The 17,760-nt window shown below is 52.6% G+C and overlaps 4 protein-coding genes across 4 annotated transcripts; 1 reads left to right on the top strand and 3 right to left on the bottom strand.

Annotated features, from left to right (window-relative positions):
- Window positions 1-3,676: 3,676 nt before the first annotated feature.
- B0T26DRAFT_655967 (uncharacterized protein) lies at window positions 3,677-5,395 on the bottom strand (the record flags this gene model as incomplete). Its single annotated transcript, XM_060438676.1, has 1 exon — window positions 3,677-5,395. A coding segment is annotated over one exon (1,719 nt), but the record flags the coding sequence as incomplete, so codon positions are not given.
- A 1,568-nt stretch (window positions 5,396-6,963) lies between these two features.
- Window positions 6,964-8,151, bottom strand: B0T26DRAFT_656817 (ubiquitin fusion degradation protein UFD1-domain-containing protein; the record flags this gene model as incomplete). The annotated part of the gene is made up of 2 exons (XM_060438736.1): window positions 6,964-7,827; window positions 7,891-8,151. 2 exons carry the CDS (start codon window positions 8,149-8,151, stop codon window positions 6,964-6,966), a joined length of 1,125 nt encoding a protein of 374 aa, XP_060291675.1.
- Window positions 8,152-8,441: 290 nt separating this feature from the next.
- B0T26DRAFT_727179 (Lin1 family protein) lies at window positions 8,442-10,636 on the top strand. The gene has a single exon (XM_060442852.1). It carries the CDS (start codon window positions 8,885-8,887, stop codon window positions 10,340-10,342), a length of 1,458 nt encoding a protein of 485 aa, XP_060291674.1. The 5' UTR covers window positions 8,442-8,884; the 3' UTR covers window positions 10,343-10,636.
- A 3,274-nt stretch (window positions 10,637-13,910) lies between these two features.
- On the bottom strand, window positions 13,911-15,959 carry B0T26DRAFT_727175 (RuvB-like helicase 2). The gene is made up of 3 exons (XM_060442851.1): window positions 15,852-15,959; window positions 15,540-15,766; window positions 13,911-15,455 (listed from the first exon to the last, which is right to left on the bottom strand). The coding sequence occupies exons 1-3, from the start codon at window positions 15,858-15,860 to the stop codon at window positions 14,279-14,281; spliced, it is 1,413 nt and encodes a 470-aa protein (XP_060291673.1). The 5' UTR covers window positions 15,861-15,959; the 3' UTR covers window positions 13,911-14,278.
- Between the last annotated feature and the right edge of the window lie 1,801 nt (window positions 15,960-17,760).

Below are 17,760 nucleotides of genomic sequence, written 5' to 3'. Positions count from 1 at the left end.
AGAACAGATTCTCGCGATCCCCGTCAGCTGTGTGTCCACTCAAACCACTGTCGTGGGGTCGCTTTGCGAGAGGGCTAGCGGGAGGGTGCGCGGTAGGCCGGTACCGATATTGCGTGCGCGGGTGCTCCAAAGGCGGGTAGTGCGCTAACAGCTCATTAGTTTGGGGGGACCCTTGTCGACGCCAGGGGCTCGAGTCGAATCAGCAGTTGTGTGTCGAGTGGTGCCGGAGAAGAAAATTGGGGAGAGTCTGTGCCGTGCCGATATGCAAAAACGAACTAAAAATTGCAGAAACACGCAAAACTAATGGTGCGGGGTATTCTGGGTAGATGGAAAGGACAAGGTGTTGTGTTGTTGAGTTTGAAATTGGTAGGTGACGAGTCAAATTGGGTGGTTGCAGGTCGGGTTGTTTGGGGCCATCAAGACCGCACGTGGTACTGACCGCAGTGGTGACCAGGGTCACGACTCAGGCTTCAGGTTTGATGAGCAAAGGCGAGAGAGATCAAAGCTTTGCTCTTCGCCGGGGTACAGAGTACTGCTACTAGAATGGCGAGTTCTGATAGACGAAGGCCTTTCTTGTTGAGCCAATGTCTTACTTCGAGACAGATACTTCGAGACAGACGGCGAAAGCGGCGCAAGGCTGCAAGATTTTTATCGATTCTGAGCGTTGGTTTAATTACGAGGGCACCGAAAGAAGAGGATAACCATAATTAAAAGGCACAACCAGGGCTGGGCGGCTTTGTTTAAAGGGTTGCCAAGTGAATTTCGAATTACAGTTGGTAAGGAGGTGGCTTCTCGGCATCACAGTCAACGGTGGGAATATACTTGAGCTTGAGGTGTGATGCAGCCGCGCGGAATGTCTACAGGAGGTCTAGGTCCGACGAGAAGAATTGCATGTCATAAAGTGGGGGGGTTGCCAGGTCGCACCCAGTTGCATGATGTGGACCCCTCGCGAGAGTGTCAACGCAATAAGTAAAGGGAATCAAAGTCGAGGTGGCATGATAGCAAACAGGCTGTCGAAGACGAGTGCAAAGAAGATGATGCATTAGCGGCTTTTCTCGTTTTGTTAGCCTTTTTCCATTCAAACCCGCAGGGCTGCCATCCATGTTCCCCGATGTGCCCAGCCATTGTGGTTCCGGCGAAATCGGGAATAGAAACGCGAACCAGCCTGGCAGTGAATAAAAAGGTAAACAAAAGCCTTTTTTGATGCTACGGGCAGTTTTCTTATTTCTGGTTCGGCTGGCTACTTGGTCGGATCGCATCTTCCGCCACATGAGGCACAAACCTGACCGAGTAAAACCAATGCTGTGCGGCACTGTTTGTCAGCTTCGTGAGCTACCTGTCTGCCTACTTGGCATCGCCAAGAAGCGAGCTACTATCCAGTCGTTCTTCGGTACCGCGGGGAATAGATATCTTGGTTCGTTGTAATTAGTCGATTCGACATTCGGACGCCAGTTTCTCGCGGACAAGGGCAAGGCTTCCGCCGTTTCGAGTTGTGCACAAACTTAGTCAGCTCCCCAAGACGAGTCGCCACTTCGTCTGCATCTAACTGCTGGCAGGGCAAATGGTATTCAAATGAGCTGTCGTTTTCGGTTCATTTTCAAACCGTCCTAGGCAGCCACGAGCTGTATCAGTGAGTCATCCTTTGGCGTGTTTGCGTAGCAAGGCTTCTTATTCCGACAAGTTGGAAAGCGTGCCACCTGCCCCGCGATTGGCCTCAATTTAGGTAGGTACATACTGAGGCAGCAAACACTGGTCTCGTTGTAAACCTGAAGTCTGAGATTTGAATATCCTGCGGCGACCAATTTGGGGCATGCCAAACATGCTCGTGTTAATATACCTCCACCATCTCACAAACAGAGCTATGAATGCACATTTAACGCCGAGGTACCAATTGGTTCAACCAACGTATTCGACTCAGTCGAGTTGAGTCAACCAAAGTCCCCTACCAGAGTCCATCGTCCTATTTTGTTGAGCCACTCGCAAACACTGGAAATCCAGATGCGGTCCAGCTGAAGAAGCAAGCTGAGCAGCAATCATATCTCAAAGCAAGGTGATTAATTACCCTAGTTGAATAGTAGCGGAAATAAGGAACAGCTCTTCAATACGAATGTTGGTTAAAATGCCACAATCTCACCCCCGAGTCCCGAATACTGCTGTGAGCGTGAGGCATCGTTTCTTGTTCCACTGCTCTCTGAATCACATCGAAATATGCTATACCTACCTATCTATGCTCCCCAGCAATGAAGCCTGCGGCGGCTCTGGACTTGACTTAGGCTCCGAATTAGGTAAATGCGTACCCGTCGGAGTTTCAAACGTCAGTGTAAAAAGAGAATAAGAAAAGAAAAACACACGCCCTGCTAAACGAATGCACGAGTCTTTCGTCTACCTTACGCTAGGAACGACTTCCATAGCTAGATCTATCACTAAAGCAAGGCGAAATTGCTTACACCCACCACTGTGCACACACTAAAAATGAACGAATGCACGAGTATATAAATATATCTATATATATATAGGTATATATCCCTTGAAACAAATAAGGAGGCTGATAGGGGATAGGCAGACATGCAGGCCGGCCATGTCAGAGACAGACACACCTGCGGACAGATCATTGGAGCACAGGGCCGGAACCGCATACACACCACAACAAGACCGATAATGCCGTGTAACCACCAAACACTTAACACATAACGCATGGCCCACCCGTACTAGTTACCCTGCCTACCTAGACACCTTACTATTCTAGTAGCCTCGGCAAGAAAAAGGGCAGCTGCCGCTTCGTGATTAATGCACATTGCCACATTGCCATAGGAACCGGGGAATAAAAACGCAGCCTTGCGCGGACCTTCGTCGCTTGAGAATCCCAACAGCTTAGAAACAGGCGCAGGCCGCGCAATGAAACACATGATTACCGCGAGTACATCAGGTAAAATACATACCGGAAACAAACGTGCCTGCCTGCTGATTATCCCTCAAGAAGCCAGTCAGGGCTCAAGTGAGATTTCCATTTTTTGTCCTTGTGCTCGCGTTGCGTTTACGTACAGTTTGTCTACGTACAGTTACCAAGAGATACATGGCTGCATGTCCGACCATGCAGATAAAAATATACAACTAACAAGTGTGTAGGTGATATACACCTTATAAAGAGGAGGAGAGATGAGAGATGAGAGACGAGAGAGAGAAAACGCAAGCTCGCGAGGAGGCCCTGTCGAGAATATCACAAACCAGTAACCGCCAGCCGCTAGCCCCATTTCTCCCGCGTTAAACAACGCTGCCCCATCCGATCCGAACCGAACCCGACTAACCGACCGCCCCCTCAACCGTATAAACGCAAAAGAAAGAAAGAAAAATCACAAACCAGTCTGAACCAAGCCTCTGCAGTCACTACTCCATCCATTCCCTGCTCACTTTCGAGACATCGGAGCGAAAAAGAAGCAGAACCTTCAGACAACAGTTTTGCTGTAATTAAGAGACACAGCTCGCGGCGCCGCACTTGGCACCACCAGCCTGGAGGTAGTTGCCTATCATTGGCTGGTAGCCGGTCGAGGGCATAGTAAAGTGAGGGTCTGTTATAACCAATAATTAGTCCAGCCTTTTCTAGTATCTTTCTTGGTCTCCCGTTCGAAACAAGCGAGGCCTGGCGGTGGTAGCTCACGTTTGTAGAGCGTCGACGCTTCTAGCTCCCATAGTCTTCGTCTGCCGAATCGTCCGAGTTGCTCTCATCCATGAAGTCGTTCATGTCATAAATCCTCTCTGTGAGTTTTTGATTGTCGAGCTGAATCTCGACGGTGTCGCACAAGCCCTGGATAAACCCATCGGTCGTAGTTGTGGGTGAGCGAGCATCGCCTTCGTCGCTTGACGTGGAATAGTCTGCCCCATCGGGCTCGGCTTCCAGGTCCTCGTCGTCAGTGTTAGGCTCTGCATACGACGGCCGAGCGCGCCAAATTCTCAAATCCCGGCCAACGCTACTGGCGCGAGAAGATGGGTTTGACAGCTGGGCGACGATACGAGTGCTTCGTCTTGACGGGCTTCCGACCGCCATCCTGTGCGACTTGGGTAGTGGGCTGACTTCCTCGTCGACAGGCCCGTCGCGCAGAGAAAATAAAGGCAGAGGATCTGTCTTTTTGCGCAGGAAAACCTCCTTGAGCCTCGCATCCCATTTGTCGCGAATTGCTGAGCGCTGGCGGATGGGAATGTCCAACATGGCCTTCAGGTGAAGAGCCCGCAGGCTCAATAACTTAGCTGCGCTGTCTACCAGTGACTGGAAAAAGACTTCGGCAGCTTCAGCCGACCACTTTCTCATGTTTCTCAGATCTATTAGCTCCAAAGTCGCGGGCCAATCGGGAATTTGGTCGACCGTCAGAACATCTTTGTAGAGGGGGTCCGAATCATTGTAATACTCGTGATGGTTGTAGTATTTCAGATCCGCACATAGATTCTGCAAGTTTGGGCAGGCTGAACCAAGAACCGCCAAGAACGACAAGTCGAGAGACTGGCAGTGATTCAGAGTCAAGTTTTGGAGTGCTTGGCCGTGCGAGACCAGATAGGTGGCAAAACCGGGTCCAGTTACCTCCCAGCAGTTAATCAGCGACAAGGTCCGAAGAGTTTTGGGCAAAAGAAGAAGGAAGTCGTCCGTTACGACAGTCGATGTTTCGATCGAGAGGTATTCCAAGTCGGGAAGCACAGAGATGGCATCAGCCACGCTCTGGATGTACGCCTGGTCCCGCGTAATGGCTTCCTCGTCGTCCTCTTTCGTTGTACCATGGAGCGACGGGATTTGGTAATTGACAAGAGAGAGTCTCTTCAAGTGTCTGAATGATGGCAACATGTGGAGTGTTTTGATCTTGGCAAGATCCAACTCCTGGCCCATCATTCGGCGGTTCCATCGCCAACCAGCGAGCCTGGGGACATGCATATCAAACTCAGCCTCCTCCACATCTAAGGCCTCGAAAAGGCCGGCGGGATAGTGCCATCGAAGGTTTTCATCAAGACAGCGGTAAGGCGCCTCGTCTTTTCGGTGATGGAAGTCAATGACTTTTAGTTGAGGGAGACGGCCGATCGTCGATTTTAAATCCAGAGGGCTGCCGGAATACGTTTTTGCCGCAAGCTCTTCGACATCAATCGAGAGCTTTTTCACTTTTGGCCGGTAGTTGAACATAGTCGTCGATGGGTCTTTGGACAGATGCGACACCAATTTGTGTGCCATGGGTCTCGTGAGAAGTGGGGGGGAATAGTACAAAACGGTCAGGGCCGGCTCGGCCACTGCACGGGCGATACGACTGGTCGACAGAAGCCAGTTTACAGCGTTTTGGATGCTGCCGCTCTCCAGGGCTGCAAAGGCAAGTTGGAAGATCTGGACCCATACATGGTAGGGAAGGCTTGCCCAGTCCGGGATGACGGCATTTTCGGGGTTTGGCACCGTCTGGGGAAGGAGAAGGGTATCGGGCTGGGGTGCGGGTCTCGATTTCCCCACCACGCGCTTGACGGGGCGTGCAACATGGCGCCGGTTCCGAGCTGCCGGAGCTGCCGTATGTCTTCTCTTTGCTGGCGAAGGACGAGCCCTCGATCTCAATGCCCTGGGAGCCTCGTTCGCACCATTGTCGCGAGCGCTGGATATCGGCTGCACCAATGCGGAAAACTCCGAATCTTCATCATCTAGATCTAGATCCAGATCGGGGTCGCCGATGTCGAGGTCTTCCTCACTGTCGGAGTCTTCGTCGTAAAATCCCGACTGATGCCGTCTCCGCTTTAAGAGACGATTGGCGCTTGCACGGGGTGGTGTTGGACTTGGGCGAGGTGGCGGTGCGGAGTTGCCCTGGACCGAAAGGGCCTCGATTGGCACAGCAGCCCCAGCACTGCTTCGCGTGACCCGGCCGCCAGCCTTAATTGCGGCGCGGGGCGCGGTCTCACCACCCGCTGCAGCACCCCGGGCCCCGGGTGCTTGGCGTGGCCGAAGCGATCGACGGTGCTCAGTCGAGACGAAATTCGTCGTCGACTCGCCGTGGATGGTCATGACAGCACCCTGGCTGCACCATTCAAAATCGGTTGGACGTATATAGAACCTTTTCCCTTTTTGTTCTCCGTGTGAAAACCACCGCGAGGCGTTGCTTGCGAAAGGAGCGGGCAACAGAAAGTGTTGTCGCAGCGGAACCACAACCTCGAAGTTGATTGAAAGAGGGCCGATGATGGTGGGGGGAGCACCACAATAGAGCTTCTATCCTGGTCCGCCTGGCTATTCAAACCTTGCACGGGCGGCTGCATCCCACCTGCCAAAACAGAGCCGGAGTTTACCCGGTCTGCCCCACTTCGCACTAGCTCTCGTGCTTGCTTGCTTTGAGTTTTGGGGCCGTCCCATTGCTTTGTCGTACTCCCACAATCCAAGTTGTATTTTTCGTCGTTCGTCTTTCGCCCGTCAAACCTAGAAGACGGGAGTTTTAAATGACCGGAAAAAGAAGATTTCACGGGAAAAGGGCCATTTTCCCATATTATCTATGGCACTAAAATTTTATATCTTGCTCTGGAGATTTCATTTCTCTGAGCATGTATTAGTTTTTACTGAGTAGCAAAGCACGGGACTTGGAACTCGTAAGCCGAAAGCCCCGAGTCCATGGCAAGGCTTCAAGTTAAACGGACTGTGCTGGTTGTGCAAATATGACAACCTACCTCTTTATAGGCTGAGATCCGCGCAGTTGCATGGCGCTTGTCTGTCTTGCCAACAACTTGAGCAAGCACTGGCACTGTATCACGTATCAAGATTTCCCAATAACGAACTCAAGAGACGCCGACTTAACAGCTAGGCGGCCCAAATACAGCCCAGCCCGACATGTTTCGCTTTCGCCAACTAGATATCTGTCTACCTTCCGTCGTAGTGTTATCATTTCCCGATAAGCCCCTTCAGTCCCAAACGCCTTAAATTAACAACGCCATCCACCTGGAGCGAGCCCCTCCAAATCGTAGCAGCTATCAAACGTTCCGCCCATCCAGCCTTCTTCCTTTGCTGTCTTGCGGCTTCTTTTCTTGCTTTTCTGGCCTCTCTGGTGTTTTATCCTCGTCATCACCCTTTCTCCTAACTACCCCTCTCAGTGTTTGGCCTTGCCCGGCAAAGTGCGGCTGCAGAGCATTTGCCGCTTCCTGTTCCTTATCGGCCGCAGTCTTAACAGGCTTGATTTCGTAGCCTAAAAAGAGCTTGTTCGGGGGTAGCCGAAGCGGCTGCGGGCCACTCCGCCGTTTTAGCAACAACCCAAAGTCGCCACCGACATTGGTCGATGTTCCCGCCACGGGGGTCGCAGGCTTGGGTGTTGATGCCTTGCTACTCTTAAGACGCAAACCCTCTCCTAAAAAGTTGCCAGCCGACCCCAGCATTGAACTTGGAGCTATGGCATCGTAGTTGATTGCTTGTGCCATGGTGCCTTGGTTGTGCATCAGACCGCCGACAGGTACGCCAGGACCGAAACCCCCTCCGCGCGCGCTACGAGGTGTGCTCGTGCCGCTTCCGCGAGGTTGTTTCTCGGGCTCCACGTAGCCAACGGGCGGTGCAAAGTCGACGCTAACATCCGTCTCTATCATACTGACGCCCATCTTGTCAGTCTCAGGCTTCACATCTAAAACCGCCATGTAGTAGACTTCGTCATTGTATTCGAAATTGAACACATCGCCCTTGGTTAGCGCTGCGAAGTTGCGGAATGCCTTTTCGAGAACGGCGCGAGGATCGCTGATGTCGAGGAAGTTGGTAGACTGAGGCTGAAGCTTTACCAGCTTCGCTAGCTCCAGGGAGGTTGTCCTGATCTGGATCATATCGCCGACTTCGAGCTCGAGGCTTTTCATCATCTGCAGGCCAGTTAGAACCAGACAAGACCACAGTCATGACGTGCAACACGTGCGCAAGCATACCCAGTACGGAACGTAGGCCCTTCCTTCTTCGGCCACAAACTCCAGGACACCGCCGTGTGTGTGCTTTCCCTTCTCCCCGTTGAAGAGCTCCAACATTATTGGCCACTGGACGTGCAACCGTGACACCTTGTCGAGGGCTGAAGGCGGGAGGAAGATCTTTGAGCCGTAGTTGAGCTCCGGCCGCTCCGCTCCGGGTGCCATGGCCAGAGGGTAGCAGCGGTAGTATTCATCGAAGCGCTGGGTAGCTCGAGGGCGACCCATGCCTCCACGAGACATTTGGTACAAATGGTCTGGGTTGCTGGGGTCAAACTGCGGTCACAACAACATTAGCTGCTGGTTATTCCCCTCTGGCCCGCCAGGAAAGGATAGCCTGCCATCTTGAGGATATGTTCGCTGCGGCTGCGGCGATCGTCGGTGTCGAAGTTTTATGCGATCACCAGCGTGCTGTCACGTTTGTAACGTTTCGTAGGACACAAGAGTGAAAATGGGTGCTCAGCAAAGCTTGTTTAGTTAATGACGAGAAGCTGGAAGCTTTGGGCGAGGTGGGAAGGCACCAGCGGATGACATAACTCCAACTCGACTACGTTCTTTAGGTACCTGGCCGCCTAAGCCCACGCAGGGCGGCGGGGTAAATTGTGGCTAATAGGTGTGCTGTGGCGCGGCCTCAAACCAGTTAGTTTGTCTGGGACTAAAGCTGAAGCCCAAAATTACCGGGCTAAGGTACGATGGAGCCCCGCCATGTATGAACGAGGACTGTTACAGCCGTCTCCATACCGGCTCGCCCCTTCACTTTCACCTTCGTCTTCACTCCAACACTTCATACGAAAGCGATTCCTTGTAACCATTCTCGGTCGACATCTGGCAGCTTGTTTGTTTCCGGGGATTTTCTGTGAGATATTGGGTGCCTGCATCACGAGCACGTGACGGGAGCCTGCCTGGATTACAGTTGCAGGCTCAGCCCAATCGGTTCAGATTTCACAAAGCATCTCGCGACATGGCATCCCGATTCTCAGCAGCGCGTCCTAAGAGGGCTGGCGAGGAATTTGCACGGGTGCACCATAGAGAGGATGACGACACAGCCGGCGGCAGCAAGAAAGTGAGATTTGACGTGCGGAACCCGTCAGCGCTAGCACCGACCGCGCGAGACTCGGACTCGGACGACAATGAGGACCTCCTTGCCGCAGATGTCATTGGCACAACTGGTCGTGCTACGAAACGCGGTGCCATCAACATTGATGGCTATGACTCAGACTCGGAAAATGAGTTCTTCAATGCCCGGGCTGAGGAGCGCAAGAGCAAGAAGAAGGGCGTAGATGCCGACGACGTGGACCTGGCCAAAGCCATGGACAGTTATAACTCGTCTGATGTTCTAGGCGATAATGTCGAAGGTGATGATGATGAAATCGATATGTTTGGGGAAGATAACGATGACGACGCAGCCAACAGCAAGGCTCCCGGCAAAACCGCAGGCAAGAAGAACAAAGACGTCCGTTTCCTTGCCGATGACGAAATCGAGGGCCAAGAAGCCAAGAGCAAGAGCGGCGGCAGGATTCGATTAGACGGTAATCTCAGTGCTTACGCTATGGACGACAATGAGAGCTCTGACGACGACGACGACGATGATGCCGACATCGACGCGGCCATTGCCGAGGAGGGCATAGATGAAGAAGTCGGTCTCGGAGGGCTTAAGAAACACGCACCCAAGATAGACGCCTTCAACATGCGACAGGAGCAGGAGGAAGGCGCGTTCGATGATGCAGGAAACTACATCCGCAAGGCCATTGACGCGGACTCGGTGCACGACCGCTGGCTGGACGACATTAGCAAGAAGGACATGAAGAAAGCGGCGGCCGCGCGAGAGAAGCGCGACGCCGAGATGCGCGAAAAACAGCGCCAGGACGACAGCATTTTGACGTCGGATCTGCTGAAGGCGCTCATACTGCGGCTGGAGCGTGGCGAGACGGTGCTCGAGGCCCTGGCCCGGCTAGGCAAGGCCAAGACAAAGTTCAAGAAGGTACCGAGCTGGAAGTTGAAGAAAATGAAGAAGACGGGTAGCGATGCCATGGATGTTGACATGGCCAAGGAAAAGGACCCCAAAGACGTCAAGATCACGCAAGTCATCGAGGCCATCACAGATGCCGCGGACAAGCTCCTGCAGCGGGACTACCGTAGCATCTACGACACGGAGAGGGAGCGGCTCGTGCGGGACTACCATACCGAGACGGGCGAGGACTGGGTCGAGCCCGCCCAGGAAGACGAAGAGGCCGAGGGGCTGGTGACTAAGACGTGGGAGTTCCGGTGGGTGGACGGCCGCGACGACGCCGACAAGCAAGGGCCATTTGATGGCAAGACGATGAAAGCTTGGCAGGACGCCGGCTATTTTGCCGAAGGCGTCGAGTTCCGCCATGCCGGCGACGAGCACGGCTGGACAAGGGTTGCAACGTTTGTATGATGTAGCGGATATGCTTCACTTTAAGAGGGCTGTGAGTAATGAAAGCACGCCCTCGTTGTAAATAATGTATGTGATGATAATCCCTTGATAGGGTGCTGTAAAGAAAGTTGAAACCCCAAAACTTCAAGTTATTTACAATGCTAAAGTTTACTGGAAAGGGCACCAGTTTTGCCTAGATGCCTAGGTGCCTATGTATAGAACATTAATGAAGCCTAGATGGAGGATCATATCCCTAGATAGACGGCAAATCATCAAAAAAGTCAGTAATGAATTTAAAACCAACCTCAAACTCACCCTTACACATAATCCCCTCCAGTTTTTGCCACTTGTGTGGGAATTACCGATCAATCAGGTCAGCGCACGGGCCACACCAGCCCAACACGTGGTGCAGGACGTGACCGCGGGGCACCTGACTGAGCGCCTTCGTGTCCCCGTAGTTCGTGATCCTTTTGGTAGACATAAAAGAATACGAGTAACACAACCACCCCACCCTTTCGCAGCGGTTACTATAGTGACTAGCACGAATGACTTTGTCATTCTAACAACTTGTATAACCCGACCCAATAACTGAAGAAGTCAAACGCAAAGGCCAGACTGTGGTTGTCCTTCCGTGAACCTCAACTACAATAGGTTGCTAGACCTAGCTATCCTACGAAGATGTGCACAAGAGAATCACCACCGTCAGCCTGGACAACGCCTGTGATGACGACGATGAGATCGATAGCCAGCACAGTCACTTGGATGCAGAATTTGCCCGCGCGCGTGAGACCCGCCGTCTCCGCTGCCCGGGAGCTGGGGCTATTCGCCCCCCCCCCCCCCCCTTCCTATCATTACACCGACTACGGTAACCATCGGGCGCTAGCCGATACATCCCTCGCCGATTGGCTTGCCCGAGGAATGGGTATGAAGGATGCCCAGGATCCCAAGCCGAGCTTGTACAGATTGAAACAATTGCGAGGGCAAAGTTGTCCGATCTAGCGTGAGCTTCGTCGGACGGCAGGCAGGCAGGCAGGCAGGCAGGCAGGCAGATATATAGTCTTCTGCACCAGACCGGCATCGACAAGGGCTTTGATCGTTCTGTAATCACCAAACCCTCCTCCTCACCTGTGGGGAGTAGTCGGCTCGGGGAAGCCCCCGGGTTCGTTGAATATAAGTGCCACGCGGCGGCGGTCCCCTTTGCCGACGTCCTTTTTCTTTTCGGTCGGTAATGGAGTTTGTGAATAGGGCTTCACCCGTAAGCTCCTACTATAAACATCTCCAAACTGATCGCGACTAATACTAATATATCGGGGGGAATATTACACGGCTGCATTGAAGTATGGATAATGCCGAGAAGGAACTGTACTGGACGGGCTTATTCAGTTAATGAGTCCCGCCGTGTACATAAGGGAAAGAGGGGGGGACTAAGCATTTGGACGGCTAGTAAAACAACCTGGATGATGTAGGTAAGTGATTTATCTGGGCGGCTACTATTCTAAAAGTCCGGGGGTGTCTGCTTAGGCAAGATCTAGCCTAGTTTGGTTCGCCGCTAGGCTTTTTGGGCTGCCGTTCTAGGAGTCTTCGTCCTCGTAGCCCGTATCCTCCGAGCTAGTATCAGGCGTAAAGTCTGAGCATGTAGTGCCTTGTCTAAACTACTACCAGCATTTGAATGCCTCTGGCCCGTAGCAGCTTGTCGACAGTTCCGTCCGGGGAATCTAGCACAGGCAGTGGTAACTAGTTTGAGGCGCCTACCGATGCATGGGATGAGTTGGTCGCGGGCAAATGCGTCTGAATGAGGTGTCAGGCACCCTCTTCCCGAATGTTTTGCCTTGCCTGATTTCTGCTAACTCCTATTTAACAGCCTGTAGCCAAGTTGTAGAGGCATCGACCTTGCTATCGTCTTTGACCTCGAGGTAGTCCCAGGCAGACTCTCTCTTCTTGCCAGAGAAGGTGGGCCAAGCGTGCTTTCTGTAAGGCGCGAGCCTAGCTAGGAGGGTGGAGAGTTGAAGTTGTCAACGTAGGTAGTCTATTGCTCTATACCCGCTTGAAACTCGTTGACGTTGACGGGTTTCCTCTGAAAGTCTTCCTCAAGTGATTCCGTTTTTGCAGTGAAAACTACACCTTCACCCGTGCTCGTCATAACATTCGACAAGACTATGCACTTTAAGTTTCAAGATAGTCAACGAAGCTTGAAAGGGTTGGCCGGGAAGCTTGAAAAAATCGCTAGGTGCTTGTCATAATTTCGGAAATATCGCTCCGGGGGGGGAGGGGGCGGCAACGACGTCTAGGACAACAGCTACCGCATTTCCCAGCCTTAGGGCGGTGGGTCGGGAATCATGACGTATCCGGCTTGTTTTTCGTCGGCCGTAGCTGTGAAGAGCTCGAGATCGATACTTCCGGTTCTAATCAGAGCGAATGGAATATCCTTCGCGCCCTACACAAGGATGTCAATAGACTAAGGAGTCTATCTCGATACCAATAGATCGAACAATGTCTCCGACTGTGATAGCGACCAGCTCCACGTCCACTAATAAACCGGACGGCCCTCCATACCCGGACTTCGAATCCTTCCCGGGCCGCCCGCTTTATGTCCGCCAAGGTAACGGCGACTCCCCGTCACCACGATCCTGGAGAAGGAAGCTGAAAGCTCGCGCCCGGAGAGCCAGCTGACAAGTTCACCAATCGAACGTGTACATACATGCCTTCTCCCAGTACTTAGGTATCACTATACGCCATGCTATGCGCTGACTGGCCGGCCTTGCGTTCGACCGACGTGAACGCGGGGGCCGCGAAGGAGGGCCGCGACGCCCGAGGCAGGTGAGGAGCGGAGTTGGTGGTCAGGGCAGCGGCTGCAAGATGGAGAGAGTTCTCTTCTGAAGCGTGTTAAAACCATAATCATCGATCGACGAAAGATGCATACCATGCCATGACCGGCTGTAGTATGTCAGCTTGCGGCCATCTGGAGACACAAAACAGATTTAGTATATATATTTTCCTCAAGACAAATGTCGGGTTCTAATGTAGGGGCAGAAAGAAAATATGGTTACAAACAAGATACTCGCTTCCCTACGGGAGGCGTAATGCAAGTTAGATACCGGAGGGTTACCTACCCTAACTACTCGTGTCGATATCCAGTTACTGAATCACTAGAGTTCAGCCTGGCGGCGCAGCCAAGTACTTTAACTTACCTATACACATCATAAGTAACTCCACGACTAAGCCCAAAGCAAGTCGGCGGTGAAAACGCTTACGTCGATACCCAGCGCCCTTCTAGAACTGTCTGACGCCAAACCGCATATACACTGTGATTACGTACCATACACACACGACTCACTAGCAGACTGGCAGTGCAATGTCTGACTATATTCAAACCTGATGCCTTTAGCGGCACGAACCCAGTAGAGTCTGTTCTCTGCCGTGTCGGTCGCTGCAATGAAATACAATGCAAACAGCATTGGTTCCAAGGAGACAGCGATACCCTGGACGGGCAGGGAACTAGGTTGGGAATCCGCCGCTGCCAACAATGCTGACAAGCCTCGTTGTTGACGGCGCGACTCTGTTTGTGACGTTGTCAGCGAGGTACGCAAGGTAGTTGAACTTCTCGAGCTTAGGGACGCCACAGCACCCATCAATATCTAGAAAATTCTTTTCAGGCGGATGTGTGTATCTAATCCATGTTGTGGCACTCATTTATGCCGCATGGCGCTCAGCGCACGGCGCAAACTAGACTAAAAAATGTCAGAAGCTTGGATTCGGTTTCATCGCCAGGGCCATTAACGCAGGACTGCGCCGTGCTGTACATACATGAATAAGTTAGTTTCCCCAAAATTATCTCTCTCCTCTTTAAAGAAAGAGAGAGAAATACAAACAAGAAAAAAAAGACATGATTTTTCCCGCCCCCGCCCCCCCACCATAGAACGCCCACATAGCCACCGATTTCTATTCCCTGCGAATGATCTAACTTGTATCCATGGTCTCGGCGGCGTGGCCGTTCGTGACAAAGTCGACGGCCCCGTCGTTGCCGATGAGGCGCTTTTCTGACTCGCCCACGAAATTGACGCTGCGGGCGGGGTCGTAGAAGAGCTTGAAGCTCCGCTGCACGTCCTCGATGCTGACCTGCTTGGCCTTCCTCTTGGCGGAGATCAGCTGCGACGTTGTGATGAGATTGCTCGCGTAGCGGAGCCCGGCCTCCTGGCCGATCTTGGCCAGCAGGGCCAGCGCGTCCGGCGACAGCTCCACCTCCTCCTCCTGCGCGCGGATCGAGAGGATCTGGCGGATCTCGTCGGGCGTGTACGAGTGCGTGTTGATGATGGACACGCGGTCCAAGAAATCCAGCGGCAGCCCGTGGGGGCTCTTGTAGTCGGTTCCCCGGATGCGTGAGACACCCCTGTTGCTAGCCATGATAACCACGGGGGCCAGGTCCGACTCGAGCGCCCTGTTGACGTAGGAGAAGCACTCGATGTCGAGCATGTGAACCTCGTCAATGAACAAGACGCCGGGCACAATCTCGGCCTTGCCCTCCTCCTTCCACTCGCCGACCTTGGTGTTGATCTGGTCGCGAATCTCGCTCCGAATCTCGCCAGTGTCGCCCGAGAAGAGGGCCAAAAAGCCTTGGGTCCTCGAGTTGATGACATCGATCTCGTGGAGTGTCACTGTGTGGACGACTTCCTTGCGCTTCTGCAGCTCGCCGTCTGGGCACTGCAGAAACTTTGTGTCGACGCCCATGGCGTCGTAGTCGCGGGATCGCGCATACGACCGGCCGAGCTTGGTGATTTTTCCAGATGACTTGTCTATCGAGATAATGTCACCCGCCATCACGCGTTCCTTTGTCATAGCATCAATCATCTTGCTACCCATATCGTAGATAGCCTCCATGTCGGTTGTCTTGATGGTGAGCTTGCCCTGCTTGGCGCCGCCCGTGACGCTGCGGTCAATCTGGATCTCGACGACCTCGCCCTCCATAATCTCGCTCTCCTCCTTGATCCGCACGCCAATTGACTTGCGGAAGGCCTGTGTGAGCGCCTCCGTCTTGGACATCTCAAGAGAGAAGATCTCGGACGCGGCGAGGGTGGTGAAGGGGACGTCGGTGCCTAGGGACTGGGCCATGGCCATGGCAAGCGCCGTCTTTCCGGTGCTGGAGAGTGGCGGGAACAAGTCAACAACGCGCGATTACGCAAGGCATACAAGCATGCGAACGGCTCGAGAGCTACAAACGCACCTGGGAGGACCCGCGATCAGGACGGCGCGACCGGCAATCTTGCCCTGCTTGATCATCTCCAGTATGACGGCGGCAGCCTTGCGCGCCTTCTCCTGGCCTACGAGCCCCTGGGAGGCGGCCTTGGGCTCGAGGGTGTCGGGGTCGACGCCCAGGCCGCGGATGTGCGAGTGGGCGGCAATCAGGTTGAGACCGCGGAGCTCGGTGCTCTCGCCAACGGTTACGACTTGCTGCATCGCAGAGGTTATCTCGTCAGCATCGTCTCATTGCCATTCATTGCCTTTGGGGGGGGGGAGGGTTTAATCGGTGACCTACAGCTGCCATCTTGCGCGCTTTGTCGGCGGGTCGGTCCTTTTGGGGTGTTTGGTGAGTTTGGGTGTTGTCTGGGCGAGGGCAGGGTCCGAGGTGAGCACTCGTCTTCGCGAGGCTGATGGTTTCTCTGCGCCTCTCTGGCTCCCGCCGCCTGTCGGTCGGGTTTCCGTCCCACTGTTCGCTTCCTGCCGCCCCACTTACACTCCACCCAATCATATCGCCGGATTCATTCCAACCCCAGCTGCCAGACTTACAACTCCCGAATCTCGGTTGGAAAACTGCCATTTAACCACTGACCAAATCAGATCAGTTCTGCAATTGAGCCGTGGCGAGAGAGGGAAGATGGCTTGCAGGTGCCCTTTTCTTGAAAACCTGGGTTTAGATGAAGCTGAATAGCAGCTTAAGATGCCTGAGTTTATTCCTCTTTTTGAGAACTTCTGTCACTGAACTGCACCGCCCTCACTCAGATTCAATTTCTGCTGCTTCCCAAGGCCAGAGTTTCCTCTTACTCCTCAATTCAAACGGCGCAAGCTTGGAAGTGGCTACAATCTTGAATGTTCCTCTCATACATAATATGAGACAAGAATGAAGGGACTGTCCGTAGTGTTGGTAATTAAAAGACATGACTAGTGAAATGCTAAGGAGTACCCAGAAACTAGGGCTTTCATTCAACTAAATTCAAACACAACCGGCTTCGAGTGCACAAACAACCGCCATACCTCGATAAAAGTCCCCTGGTACCTCTAGAGAGCTGAAACAGGTAGAGATTGTAAAGTTTTGTCCGGCTAGACCGTATAGCTAACTGACATGTTATGAAGACACTGTGCGGCCACGAATTACAGATTTGCTCAAACGTGTGATGACGTCATGAACCGCCTTGGAGAATGAGAATTGTGTGCTAAGATACCGTATGCACTCATTCAATACAGAGTCAACTAATGCAAGCTATAGGCCTAGAAGAGAAAAGTGCATTCCAAGGCGACCGTCTCTGTTGCAATAGAAAAAGAGGTTAAAAGAAAGCAAATATGGCTTCACTACGTGACGCCTTTCGGCAATCGAATATGTCGTGGTTTTATGGGGCCTAGAGCAGAGAGCGAATACGTATAAAGAAAGCGCATAACATGCCGGCAATTGTATCTTGACTCGTTACGTCCTTACGTGAACCGTGCTCTGCCGCGTGGCTTTCTTTACTTGCTTGTTAATTAGATCCTTCCAGACATGCTCGAAGCTACTCAGATACGACTAGACTTAAACCCAGTCTGATCATACGGGATCCTGTGACTACGATATCGTCTATTGCAATATAAATATGTCTAGTACTAAGAAAACGACTAGAAAAAGATATTCAGAGAAGACTGAAGATTTATTAGATAGGCCATTCATGAACAAAGTTCCTCCCACTTGGGTGATCTAGACCACGAAAAAACCACAGAGCCCCCGATTCGATTTTGGGGGTTCCAATAGAACCGAGCCGGCTTGGTTAGGAGGCTTCAATGGTTTGAAACGTTTTCACAAGAAATGCACTGGGGGGTTGGCACGGGAGCGTGGTGTGACATAGCAGGCACCTTTACGGCCGGGTTGGTCCGAGCTCGAGCTTCTCCTGCCTCCACACGCTCGACTTTGCTCTTGCACACTGTGTGTACACAGTGTGTAGAGTTCAGATCAAGAAGATAAACATGCAAGGGGGCGGAAATTTTTTTAAAATCAATAAAAATTCCAGAAGCTCCGCTGTGTACGGTATATACGGAGTATGGGAAGGTGTGAATAAAGAATTTGGGTTGGTAAGATTTTTTGGGGACGTACAAACTTGGAGATTGACATCCACTTTTTCGAATGGTTGCGTGAACCCGATTCCTTCACACAGTACAGGGGAAGAGCCATCCTGGCCAATCACAAACGGAGGGCAGGTGCC

Source organism: Lasiosphaeria miniovina, assembly GCF_030549165.1.
Source record: "Lasiosphaeria miniovina strain SMH2392-1A chromosome Unknown B0T26scaffold_7, whole genome shotgun sequence".
NCBI lineage: Eukaryota > Fungi > Ascomycota > Sordariomycetes > Sordariales > Lasiosphaeriaceae > Lasiosphaeria > Lasiosphaeria miniovina.
This window is presented reverse-complemented; position numbering and strand designations above follow the sequence as displayed.